The sequence below is a fragment of the Bombina bombina genome, chromosome 1 (genome assembly GCF_027579735.1).
Source record: "Bombina bombina isolate aBomBom1 chromosome 1, aBomBom1.pri, whole genome shotgun sequence".
In the NCBI taxonomy this organism is placed as follows: Eukaryota; Metazoa; Chordata; class Amphibia; order Anura; family Bombinatoridae; genus Bombina; species Bombina bombina.
The window spans coordinates 1,002,204,566-1,002,218,978 of record NC_069499.1 but is presented as its reverse complement, the minus strand read 5'-3'; the positions used below and the strand labels follow the sequence as shown (position 1 = coordinate 1,002,218,978).

The following is a 14,413-nucleotide window of genomic DNA, read 5'->3' as shown; positions in this document are numbered from 1 at the left end:
ATGGAGGGAGATCTACCCTACATATATTAACAGTAAAATCAGTGGCCCGATGGTTATTAACCCTTTGAAAATATCAGTTACTTATTCAAAATTGTATTATTTGTATTGGTGCCAATGTATGCCCTTTTTTCCAGTTTGTATATCCAATTGTTGCATAAAGGGAATTCACCTCTGTAACTACATCATATTGTTGATATTTAAATAAAACCTATATTATTTTAAAGTCAATTTAAAGCAGTCAGACAAAAAAATTAAATAAGAAACCGAATTTCCCAAATAAGAAACAACTTGAATAAGAAACCAACATCCTTGTCGTATGTCTCGGTTATCTATCTAGTTTCCTATCATCACCAATTTGTTGGGCTTCCTCCTCAATAAATACTTTGGGTTTACCCTGTTAAAGGGACAGTCAAGTCAAAAAAAACCCCTCTTTTTTCAAATAGGGCATGTAATTTTAAACAACTTTCCAATTTACTTTTATCAACAATTTTGCTTTGTTCTCTTGGTATTCTAGTTGAAAGCAAACCTAGGAAGGCTCATATGATAATTTTTATGCCTTTGAAGGCCGCCTCTATTTTATTTACTTTTCCCAGCAGGGGAGAGCAAGCTCATGTAGGCCATATAGATAGCATTGTGATCACGCCCGTGGCTAGTGACAGACACTGCACTAATTGGCTAAAATGCAAATCAATAGATAACTAAAAGTCATGTGATTAGGGGCGGTCAGAAGATGCTTAGATACAAGTTATTCACAGAAGTAAAAAGTGTATTAATATAACTGTGTTGGTTTTGCAAAACTGGGGAATGGTAATAAAGGGATTATCAATCTTTTTAAACAACAAAAATTCTGGTGTTGACTGTCCCTTTAAATGTAAATAGATATAGAATCCCTTAATTATGACTGCTCAGAATCCTATAGAGCTCACTCACACCCTTGAGAAACAGTCCAGCATTGCTCCTTCTGAAAGTACAGATGGAAGTAAAGAAGGAACTGGACGCAGCAATGCCAGCAAAATACACGACTCCAGCATTACTTCCTCTTTAGCTTCTGAATGTCTATCAGAAGGAGCAAAAAGACTTAAAACAAAAAGTAATCTCTCTAGACTTAAAATGAATTATTTAAACACCAGTTTAATAATATAGGGACTGTCATACCCCATTAACAGTAGCGTGAAATAGCCACCGTGATCAGAACAGCAATGAAGTTTACAACCGAAACATAATATAGTTTCTAGGCTATGTGCAGCCTTTCTAAATCTCTATACACTTGTTGTCAACCTGTCCAACACTTGGATGCAGTACCCCATCTCCCAAACTATACAGCTATTTGCTAATGTCTGCGGTCTCTTGATATGCTTGCTGTCCTAATCTACCCTCTTTGACCAGCAGAACCCTCGTAACAACTCTCACCCCTCTTGTTTTTAGTCCCGTGCTTCTTGGCCGCAATCAACTCCTGCTCGATTTTCTTCTCTAGGAATTCCTGTTTCTTGGTCAGCATTTCCTCGGTGTCGCGCAATTTCTGGATGGCCTCCTGGGGGCTGGGACCCTTTGCGCCCTTACCCCCAGTACCGAACAGCTTTCCAAACACCGACATTGCTCCCGGTATTCGCCCCGAGAACTTATATACAACGGTTCTGTTTCAGACGTGACAGCACACACAAGAAATATAATCAGAGCTACAACTCCTAACTACTCAGCCACCTCCTTACACCTACGACAACAACCGAACCCCGACCCGTCGGTCACTGCGTGCTACGTCATCAAGTCACACGTTCTGCTCTTGCAGAAGTGGGAGGGTATTGAAGGGTTGGCTTTGCTTAGCTGTTGGCAACTAGAAAGAGACAATTATTAGAATACTTTATCCATTGAACACACTGTTATTTTAAGTTCCGTTTATATTAAAATGGTAGAAATGAGTGTATATAAAGGTGCGTTGTATTTTATTAGAAAACAAAAGGCATTTAGAAGCTGATTGCTGTTTTTTACTCCAACAAGAAATATGTCTGACTGAAATGTTCTAGACACCGGATAGTTCTGCGCATGTTCGTTACACTGACGTCATTGCGGAACGCTGCCCTTTGTGTTGCGCATGCGTAGTTCCCGCAGGGGGACAGGGAGTGCCGCCTGGGATGGGATGAGGTTGTAGGCGTCATGGATACGAGTAATTTTATGCGATCAATAAAAGCTCAAAACTCGACAGAACATACATATCTATCACAGTTCCGTATCTTATAGTGTGAATAATTTAACAATGCTATAACATTAATATTACCATAATACACGTCTGCTGCTTTTTAATTATGAGTGTTCGTGTAAATTGATGCGAGCTTTTAAATTGTCTCTGTATCAAATGCAGAATAATCGGTATACAGTATAGTGAATGGGCTTCGGATGAAACCATTAATTGTAAGGGGTTTTCTAAAACGTTATACCGGACTCAGTAAATATATTCTGTTACTACTCATCATTTGACGTGTTGCACATAGGAGGAAGTTACCTTTTTCTGAAACGGGTTTCATGTGCTCACTGCTCAGGTGACCCTATTACTTCATCATCATATGACATGGAAAAATCTCCCTAATGATGACTCAGAGAAATGTTTATATAGAAAAAAAATTATAGTATTGATCTCACATATACAAGTATGATAAGACGATATGGAAGTTGGTTTCTTGTTCAGATTTTTTTTCCAGAGAGCTTCAAACGGAGTTGCAATAAAAATGTAGGTTTTATTTAAAGTGACAATCTAGTCAAAATTAAACTTGTGATTCAAATAGGGCATACCATTTTAAACAACTTTTCAATTTGCTTTTATCATTAAATTTGCTTTGTTCTTTTGGTATTCTTTGTTGAAAGCTAAAACTAGGTAGGTTCATATTTTAATTTCTAAGCTCTTGAAGGCCACCTCTTATCTCAGTTTCTTACAGCTAGACACTGCTAGCTCATGTATGTTATGTAGATAATATTATACAAAAACATGAATATGGCAGAAGAGGTACATTCTTATAATAAAAATGTCAGCTTTATTGAATTAATTTAAAAAATCTCCACCAAAGTGCAAAAAAGTCATACAAACTACAGGGAGTGCATAATTATTAGGCAAGTTGTATTTTTGAGGATTAATTTTATTATTGAACAACAACCATGTTCTCAATGAACCCAAAAAACTCATTAATATCAAAAAACTCATTAATATCAAAGCTGAATAGTTTTGGAAGTAGTTTTTAGTTTGTTTTTAGTTATAGCTATTTTAGGGGGATATCTGTGTGTGCAGGTGACTATTACTGTGCATAATTATTAGGCAACTTAACAAAAAACAAATATATACCCATTTCAATTATTTATTTTTACCAGTGAAACCAATATAACATCTCAACATTCACAAATATACATTTCTGACATTCAAAAACAAAACAAAAACAAATCAGTGACCAATATAGCCACCTTTCTTTGCAAGGACACTCAAAAGCCTGCCATCCATGGATTCTGTCAGTGTTTTGATCTGTTCACCATCAACATTGCGTGCAGCAGCAACCACAGCCTCCCAGACACTGCTCAGAGAGGTGTACTGTTTTCCCTCCTTGTAAATCTCACATTTGATGATGGACCAAAGGTTCTCAATGGGGTTCAGATCAGGTGAACAAGGAGGCCATGTCATTAGATTTTCTTCTTTTATACCCTTTCTTGCCAGCCACGCTGTGGAGTACTTGGATGCGTGTGATGGAGCATTGTCCTGCATGAAAATCATGTTTTTCTTGAAGGATGCAGACTTCTTCCTGTACCACTGCTTGAAGAAGGTGTCTTCCAGAAACTGGCAGTAGGACTCGGAGTTGAGCTTGACTCCATCCTCAACCTGAAAAGGCCCCACAAGCTCATCTTTGATGATACCAGCCCAAACCAGTACTCCACCTTGCTGGCGTCTGAGTCGGACTGGAGCTCTCTGCCCTTTACCAATCCAGCCACGGGCCCATCCATCTGGCCCATCAAGACTCACTCTCATTTCATCAGTCCATAAAACCTTAGAAAAATCAGTCTTGAGATATTTCTTGGCCCAGTCTTGACGTTTCAGCTTGTGTGTCTTGTTCAGTGGTGGTCGTCTTTCAGCCTTTCTTACCTTGGCCATGTCTCTGAGTATTGCACACCTTGTGCTTTTGGGCACTCCAGTGATTTTGCAGCTCTGAAATATGGCCAAACTGGTGGCAAGTGGCATCTTGGCAGCTGCACGCTTGACTTTTCTCAGTTCATGGGCAGTTATTTTGCGCCTTGGTTTTTCCACACGCTTCTTGCGACCCTGTTGACTATTTTGAATGAAACGCTTGATTGTTCGATGATCACGCTTCAGAAGCTTTGCAATTTTAAGAGTGCTGCATCCCTCTGCAAGATATCTCACTATTTTTGACTTTTCTGAGCCTGTCAAGTCCTTCTTTTGACCCATTTTGCCAAAGGAAAGGAAGTTGCCTAATAATTATGCACACCTGATATAGGGTGTTGATGTCATTAGACCACACCCCTTCTCATTACAGAGATGCACATCACCTAATATGCTTAATTGGTAGTAGGCTTTCGAGCCTATACAGCTTGGAGTAAGACAACATGCATAAAGAGGATGATGTGGTCAAAATACTCATTTGACTAATAATTCTGCACTCCCTGTATGTCTCTTTAGATAACGTGCTCACTCCTGTGGAGTTACTTAGGAGTCAGCACTGATTGGCTAAAATGCAAACCTGACAAAAGAACTGAGATAAGGGGCAGTCTGCAGAAGTATAATATAACCATGTTGGTTATGGAAAACTGGGGAATGGATAAAAAGAGATTATCTATCTTTTTAAACAATAACAAATCAGAAATAGACTGTCCCTTAGAAAATCTGATTTGTAGGATAGATCCTCCTCCATGACATTGAAATTTTTTTAAGCCTGGCCGAATAGTGTTTTTGGCACCGAAAGTAATGCCAGCATTGATACCGTAATCCATAATTTTAGATCTATAACTGAGATTTTCAAAGGATTAATTACCATTGGGCATGGGTGCTGTATTTCAAATTTTTGAATAAGAAACCAATACTACTAAGGGTCAATGACAATTGTCCCCTGATTTCACTTTGAATATCCATTGAGTAGACCCACTCAAAAGTTTTAGTAATTAACTGATATTTTCAAAGAGTTAATGACCATTGGCCACAAATTTCATTATAAGTATACTTATTTCTCTATGAATATATGTAGGGTAGAGCCCCTTTCATGACATACAATTGTCTTTAGCTTTGCCCAATAGTAGAATCAGTGGCCCAATGGTCATTAACCCTTTGTGAATATCAGTTATTTTTTAAAATAATTCCCCCATGCCATGGTTGGCATCAATTTCTTTGCCTAAAACACCTTTGAGCCAGGCTAAAGAGAATTCCGTGTCATGGAGGAGGATGTAACCTATGTATATTCATAGTGAAACCAGTGGTTATTAGCCCTTTGAAATATCAGTGACTTATTCAAAATTGTGAATTGCAGCACCTTTGCCAATGTTGGGATTACAGTATATTCTGTGCACAAAATACCTTTGGGCCAGGATACAAACAATTCCATATCATGCAGAAGGATCTACCCTACCTATATTCATATTGAAATCAGTGGTCCAATGGTCATTAACTCTTTGAAAATATTAGTTATTCAAAATTTTGAAATACAGCACCTATGGCAATATTGACACCCTATATATTATATATATATTTATATTTAAAATCAGTGGCCAGATGTTCATTAAGCCTCTGAAAATATCAGTTACTTATTCAAAATTTTGGCTTATATTGATATTATTATATTGGCATCAATTTCTGTGCCTAAAACATCATTGGGCCAAGTTAAAGAGAATGTGTAATGTAGGGGGATCCAACCTATGTATATTCTTAGTGAAATCAGTGGCCCAAACAATGATCCAAATTTGTGAATTACAGCACCTATGCTAGTGTTCGCATCACTTTCTGTGCCCAAAACACAATTGGGCCAGGTTAAAAACAATTCCATGTCATGGAGGGGAAGCTATCTTATGTATGTTCATAGTAAAATAAGTTGCCCAATGGTCATTAACTCTGAAAATATCAGTTCATTATTCAGTTTTGAGATACAGCACCTATGGCAAGATTATCATCAATTTCTGTCCCCAAAACAACTTTGTCATGGAGGGGAATCTACCCAATATTTATAGTGAAATTGGTGGCCCAATGCTCTATGACCCTTTGTATATAATAGTTACTTACTAAAAATGTTGAAATGCAGCACCCATGCCATGGATGGCATCAATTTATGTGACTAAAAAACCATTGGACCAGGCTAAAATAATTCCATGTCATATAGCTGCTTTGACTGGCTAAGTAGTAACTGTATCCTTTGCAGCCTGTGGGCTGTGTGAGACATGCAGGTACTTACCCAGAAAATGTCCCCTCCACTGTTCTTACCCATACTCCTGAGGATACAGCAGAGAGTCCATCCTGTACTGCAACTAACAGTAGAGGATATACTGAGGGAGAACATCTTCATGGTCAAACAGGAGGAGGTTGAAGGAACTACCCCAGGGACACCTGTGGCAGGCTTATGACCACAACTCCATAAAGAAGATTTATATTGCACAGCCAGTACTCTCCTATGTCCCTCTCTTCCAGAAACAATCCATTGAGGGAAAATTTCAGATTAATATATGTGCAATTCTTCAATAAATCATGAACACATCTATCCTTGCCTTCTTGGAGAGGGAAAGGGAAGTAGGAGTAATACATAAAGCTCTGATGTAGGGTGCCTTGCCTCCTGGTAGTCAGAAGATGAATACCCACATTTAAGGATGTTTGTGGACTCTCATCACCTTAGAAAGTCCAGTACCATTCGTGAAGACAGCACCACTAATAGTGCACGGTGGTGAGGAAAAACTGCAACTCCTCTGAGTAATATTAATATACATGAAGTCCACCAGCACTTGTTAGGATAAAACATTCATTTTATTGAAGATCCTTTAAAATAAGCAACGTTTCGTGACCATATGTCACTTAATCATGCTCTATCAACTATCTGATAGAGCATGATTAAGTGACATCTTCAATAAAATGAATGTTTTATCCTAACAAGTGCTGGTGGACTTCATGCATATTAATATCACCTTAGAAAGAACAGGCCGGAATGCCCACTTTCCAGATAGCAACACCAACCAAATTCACTAGGAAAATTCGCTAGGAAAGAAAGTGACAATGAGTTACTGGCCTCTCTGGAATCCACATCCAAGTCTCTACTCCCATCAAGAAAAATGCTATTTGCCCAAAAAAGTCCCAGAACACCTATTTCCTAACAAAGGACAAAAACAAAATGTACCCATTTGTCAGGGTGCCAGGAATCAGACTGAGACGAAAAGTGCAAAAATAATCACACCTTTATTAATAGCAAAAAATAATAAAAAGTCCACAAGTCAAATAACAAGCCAGGAGTCAAAACCAGAGCTGGTAGTCAGACGAGCCGAGTCAGGAGCCAAAGCGAATAGTCAGACGAGCCGGAATCAGGAACAAGGAAAACAGCAGAGTCAGGAACAAGCCAGGGATCAGGAACCAGGAAGGATGTCAGGCAGCCAGGTAATACACAGGAACTCTCACAAACAGGTCTGAGACAACGCAAAGGCAAAGCATACTGAACAGAGGCCCTTTAAATAATAAGTGATGACATCACAATTCTGAGACTGCATCCTGTCTCACATGAATGATGCAACCCAGTCTGGCCATAAAAGGAAGTGAGCAGCATCCCCCACAATGCACCATAGTCAGCAAGAGAGGTGAGTAAAATGGCTGCCAGCAGCACATGGCAAACACAACAGGGAAAAAACCCTGACAGTACCCTCCACTCAACGACCCCTCCCCTGCGGGAGGACAAAAGGCTTATTGGGGAAACGGGCATGGAAGGCACAGAGGAGGGCGGGAGCATGAACATCAGAGGAGGGAACCCAAGGACCAACATAACGGGGAGCCAATCTATTGGAAGGCACACAAATGTTCAAGTTGCGGGAGGACAGCCAAACTCTCTAACCAACCTGGACGCCTACGATCAGCCTGGAACTTTTGGCGTTGCATAGAACGATGAAGGCAATCCTGAATCTGCACCCACGTGGAACGGAGTTGCTGGAGATGCTCCTCCAAAGCCGGAATACCCTGAGACATGAATGAATCGGGCAACAAGGATGGTTGAAACCCATAATTCGCCATGAACGGGGATAACTTGGAAGAAGCATTAATAGCACTATTACGAGCAAACTCTGCCCAAGGTAACAGTTCAGACCAATTATTGTGGTGATCTGAGACATAGCAACGGAGGAACTGTTCCAGAGCTTGATTAGACCGTTCCGCAGCCCCATTGGATTGAGGGTGATATGCAGAGGAGAAGGAATGGATCCCCATTTGAGCACAAAAGGAACGCCAAAATCTGGAGACAAACTGGCTACCCCGGTCCGACACTATCTCCTTGGGTAACCCATGTAAACGGAAGACCTCCCAGGCAAAAATAGAAGCAAGCTCCTGAGCGGTAGGCAGCTTCATCAAGGGAATGCAATGTGACATTTTAGAAAAACGGTCAACCACCATAAGGATAACAGTATTGCCATTGGAAACAGGGAGCTCGACAATGAAGTCCATGGAAAGATGTGTCCAAGGACGCTCACCATTAGCAATAGGTTGAAGAAGACCCACAGGAAGACGTTGAGGAGTGCACAAACTGAGCAGGAGGCAACATACGCAGCAACATCAGAACGAAGACCTGGCCACCAGAATTGTCGAGTGACAGACAAAAATCATTTGGTTCTTGTCTGGGTGACCTGCGGCTTTAAGATAGTGGTAAGTGTGCTAAAGTTTAGTTCGAAGATTCTCAGGAACAAAACACTTACCACTAGGTTTCTCAGGAGGTGCATTGGTTTGTACAGCCAGAATCTCCTCCCCCAAGGGAGAAGTCAAATTAGTACGTATGGTAGCCAAAATATGGTCAGGAGGTATAACAGGAGTAGGTACAGACTCCTCCTTGGACTGAGGAGAAAATTGTCGAGAGAGGGCATCAGCCCTAACATTCTTACTACCAGGCAGGTAGGAGACCACATAATTAAACCGAGACAAAAATAGCGCCCATCTAGCCTGTCGGGGCGACAAACGTTTTCCTTCAGATAGATAAGTTAAATTCTTGTGGTCAGTAAGAATGAGCACTGGCATGCTAGTACCCTCAAGAAGATGCCTCCATTCCTTAAGTGCCAAAATTATGGCCAGTAATTCCCTGTCGCCAATTTCATAATTGCACTCCGCTGGAGACAATTTCTTATAGAAGAAACCACACTACGTTGAGACAAGCGGGCACCTACTCCAGTCTCAGACGCATCAACCTCAAGAACGAAAGGCAGGACAGGGTTAGGATGAGCCAGAACTGGAGCAGCAGCAAAGGCAGTCTTAAGACTATCAAAGGCCTTAATGGCAGTAGGTGACCAATGGAGTGGATCATTCTCTTTACGGGTCATGTCTGTGATAGGTTTGACCAAGGAAGAAATGTTTTTAATAAACTTTATATAGTAATTGGCGAACCCCAAAAAAGTTGAATAGACCGAAGACCAACTGGGCGAGGCCACTGCAGAACTGCAAATAACTTGTCAGGATCCATGGGGAACCCTGCAACGGAGATAACATAACCTAGGAAGGTTACTTGAGTCTGATGGAACTCACATTTCTCGAGTTTACAAAACATGCCGTTCTCACGTAGTCTCTGAAGAACCCATTTAACATCAGAAGGATGAGCCTCAAGTGTGGGTGAGTGTATGAGGATGTCATCTATGTACCCACAACACTCTGTTGCAACATATCTCGTAGGACATTATTAATAAATTCCTGAAAAACAGAAGGAGCATTACATAGGCCAAAGGGCATTACAAGATACTCATAATGCCCGCTCCTGGTGATAAATGCTGTTTTCCATTTGTGGCCCTCCTTAATCCTAATGAGATTGTACGCTCCTCTCAAACCAAGTTTAGTAAAGAGCGTAGCTCCCTTGAGGCGGTCAAAGAGTTCCGTAATAAGCGGAATAAGGTAAGCATTCTTAATGGTAAGACGATTAAGACCCCTATAATCGATACATTGTCTTAACTCGCCACCCTTTTTTTTCACAAAGAAGAAGCCAGCCCCTGCAGGAGAGCATGATTTGCGGATGATCCCCCACAACAGAGCATCGGCAACATACTCCTCCATAGCACAATTCTCTGCAACAGACAGAGGGTACACCCGGCCCCCGAGGAGGAATGGCTCCGGGTTGCAGGTCTATAGCACAATTGTAAGACCGGCGAGGAGGCAACGTACCGGCACGCACCTTGTCAAACACGTCTAGGAATTCTCGGTACTCCTCTGGCAATTGAGATACCGAAGAAGTGCAGAAGACTTTAACTGGTTTCCGAAGACAAGTGGAAATACATTGCGGGGACCACGACAAAATTTCGGACCTGCGCCAGTTGAGACTGGGGTTGTGCTTTTGGAGCCAGGGATAACCCAGAATAACCGGAAAATGCGGAGAGTTTATCACCTGGAACTGGAGGGTTTCAAAATGGAGAGCCCCAACAGCCATGGACAACGGAGCAGTTTCGTAACGAGTGCGGGCTGAAGGGGCCTGCCATCAATGGCCTCAATAGCAAGCAGTACAGACCGAGGCAAAACAGGAATGGAGTGCTTTGATACAAAAGCACTGTCAATGAAATAGCCCGCAGCACCAGAGTCAACAAGAGCCTGAGTGACTATGGAGGAGTCCACCTAGGAAAGGACAACCGTGTCCAAAGGTTTCTCCTTAAGCGGTTCCGGGGACGAGGATAAACCACCCAAGGTCTGCCCCCGACAGGACCTTAGGTGTGAGTGTTTCCCGGCCGTGTAGGACAAGACTTCAAAAGGTGACCCTGTAACCCACAATAGCGGCAGAGCCCCTCCCTCCTCCTAAAGGCCCTCTACGCTGCAGAGATACGTGTGAATCCCAGCTGCATCGGCTCAGCAGTACCTGGTGACTCAGGACCAGGAGGCATGAGAGGAGAGGGAGGCATGGGTGGGAACGAACACGTAGGAGACAACGGAACAGGAGGCTTCCGCAAGCGATTCTTGAAAGAGGGCCTCTCTGAGTCTGATGTCAATTAGGATAAAAAAAAGACACCAATGCCTCGAGATCCTCTGGTAAATCTCTGGCAGCAACTTCGTCTTTAATCGCATTAGAGAGCCAATGAAAGAAGGCGGCAACAAGCGCTTCATTGTTCCAACCTACCTCTGCGGCAAGAGTACGGAACTCAATAGCATACTGAGCAACAGATCTTGTACCTTGCTGAATGGACATGAGTCGTTTAGCAGCAGAGGAGGAGCGAGCTGGAACATCAAATACCCTTCGAAAGGAGGCCACAAATTCAGGGTAATTTGAAATCACAGGTTTATTAGTCTCCCACAAGGGATTAGCCCAGGCAAGAGCTGTGTCAGAGAGTAACGAGATGAGAAATCCCACCTTAGTTCTGTTAGAGGGAAACACCTGAGGTAACATCTTAAAGTAAATGCCCACCTGGTTCAAAAACCCTCTGCGCTGAATAGGCTCGCCTCCCTATCGCTGAAGTAGAGGTGCAGAACCGGACATGCTCCTGGTAGGCATAGGTGCAGCAGCGGAAACAGGAGCAGCCATAACTTACGGAACACTTTGGTCCAAATGTGCAGTGCGAGTCAGCAGGGTTTGCAGGGTTAGTGCAAATTGATCCAAGCGGTGATCCTGTTCATCCATCCTGGAAATGATGGCAGGTAAAGGTGGATTATTAGCACCATCAGGATTCATGGCCTTTGCGTAATGTCAGGGTGCCAGGAATCAGACTGAGACGAGAAGTGCAAAAATAATCACACCTTTATTAATAGAAAACAATAATAAAAAGTCCACAAGTCAAATAACAAGCCAGGAGTCAAAACCAGAGCTGGTAGTCAGACCAGCCGAGTCAGGAGCCAAAGCGAATAGTCAGACGAGCTGGAATCAGGAACAAGGAAAACAGTAGAGTCAGGAACAAGCCAGGGATCAGGAACCAGGAAGGACATCAGGCAGCCAGGTAATACACAGGAACTCTCACAAACAGGTCTGAGACAACGCAAAAGCAAAGCATACTGAACAGAGGCCCTTTAAATAATAAGTGATGACATCACAATTCTGAGACTGCATCCTGTCTCACATGGATGATGCACACCAGTTTGGCCATAAAAGGAAGTGCAGGAAGTGAGCAGCATCCCCCACAATGCACCATAGTCAGGAAGAGAGGTGAGTAAAATGGCTGCCAGCAGCACATGGCAAACACAACAGGGAAAAAACCCTGACACCATTCCACAGAGCTAGAAGGGAGAGAGACAAAGGGAAACAGACTTGCCACAGAATCCACATATAAGTGGCCCAGAAAGTCGGAGACATTTTGTTTCTCTAGATCCTAGCCTATTGGAACTGAACTGAATTCAGTTGGTGTGACTACTTGGGAAGCTGGTGTTCCAGGACTTTTGTGCATTTTTGTTAAGCAGACTATATAGAGCCCATCTCTCTCTCTGATTTATTTTATGGGGTTTGGGATCCCCCATGAGGTCCCATTTTTTTAAATGAGGCTGTCACACTGACTTTATTTTTTTCAGGTAATCACCAGGGTAATGGTAATTACCTGCCACAATTACAAACCCATGCAGTGTTATAATAAGGAGGCACTTTTAGAGCCTCTACCTACACCTTTAAACACAAAGGGATACAAGCTCATAGTTTGGAAACAGGTGAGCAATCACCTGTCTAATGTATTTACTTTATGGGGGCAATGGTTCCAAACAAGCCCCTATCCTCTAAAGACAGCTGTCACATGAAAGAGAGGTTTACCCATTTTCAAATTACGTCTCTTGAGCCTCTTTAGCTAGGTGATGTTCACATTGCAATAAGCTTTAAAAGGGGCCCTTGCACCTCAATAAGCCCTACAATGGGGCTAGTAATCCTTCTTTTGAAAGAAGAGAGCTATAAGCATATACAATAATATTAGGGGTGGGGTATCCCCTATGTTGCCACCCACAATAGACTTCCAATTTGAAAGCAACAATTCTGCTCTTTTAAATGGACTTCAAACTCCTGGGTACCACTATAGTAGCAGGTTTGCTACTACTCATGATATTGCTATTTTTTCCTCCTGCACATTGATCTCTTTTCAAAAAAGTTTTCTTCTTTCAACCCATTACAGGTGACAGTTAGTGAAGTTCTACCTTCATACTGGGTGCTGTTATGTCTGGAGCACACATCTTGGTGCATCTGCTGTCAGACACCTGTACTTTGCACTTCAGTTAATCTCACACAGTAGAGAGCAGAAGCTTTACATTTTTTTAGTTTTTTTATACAGTTTAAAAGCAGCATAACAAGATAAAAAGCCCCCAGGAATCATACATGTTGCAGCTGCAGAAATCTACCATTCACGCTCTGCATTGTGCACGCTAAACTGAAGTGTAGGATGCAGCTTATCACTGAGCTGTAAATATGCACTGCTTCTGTCACAGGGTGCAACACTAATTAAAGGGATAGAAAGATCAAAATAGGAATTTGCATGGGTGCATTTTAATTGTGAATAGAAACATGTTTGCACTAAACTTCCATTAGCAAATATGCTTCTAGTAAAAGTTATTAATGTTTCAGTGTCCTGGGCACCAGCATTCAAACACCACACCTGCTCAGAGAGTCAGCAGTGACTTGTATGACACAAATTAAGTCTTTACTAACGCATTACCCACTCTCAAGTAGGCATGTGTGTTTAAATCCTGATTATCTAGTCAAACAAACAAAATGTAATCACTTTTGCTATAAACATTTTTCCTGACGAAAGTATATTGTAAAAATGCTTTTGTTTAAAAATAAAAGGCACCCATGCACATTTTATTTGTGACCTTTCTGTCCCTTTAAACTCCAAAAGGTTGACACCCAGTTAAAATTAGAAAATGGCTTTAAAGAGAACAGTAGGCACAGGAGCAAATAAAATGGTCAAACCGCTATGTAGCGGAGCAAAGTGATTATAGCAGAGCCCACCCAAATAACCAGACAGAACCAGTATTCGGATGAAACAAATAACAACTTTATTGTGGAAACACACTGCTTATATACACAAACACGTCTTGATAAGGAGTCTTATCAGACCCTCAGATCTCCCACCATTCCCGCCCCTTCAGACAGGCTGGGGCCCCCCATAGTGTCCATTGTCTTACAGAGTGCCAGTGGTACAGCAGCAGCACTTCCAGGGTGTCTTTGGATAGCCCTCGGCCCCCAGATACTACAGTCCAAAAAGCAACGTGATCCATTGCTGGGGGCCGGAGCTACGGTACACCGGGAAGGCCATGGGGAAATAGGAGTTGTAGGGGGAT

The 14,413-nt window shown here is 42.0% G+C and overlaps 1 protein-coding gene across 1 annotated transcript in view; it reads right to left on the bottom strand.

Moving 5' to 3' along the window:
• Window positions 1-1,761, bottom strand: part of CHMP4B (charged multivesicular body protein 4B) — a 39,355-nt gene extending 37,594 nt beyond the window's left edge. Inside the window, exon 1 of the mRNA XM_053712854.1 lies at window positions 1,411-1,761. Coding sequence (XP_053568829.1) covers window positions 1,411-1,594 — 184 coding nt within the window. The 5' untranslated portion in view covers window positions 1,595-1,761. The remainder of the gene's footprint in view (window positions 1-1,410) is intronic.
• Window positions 1,762-14,413: the final 12,652 nt, after the last annotated feature.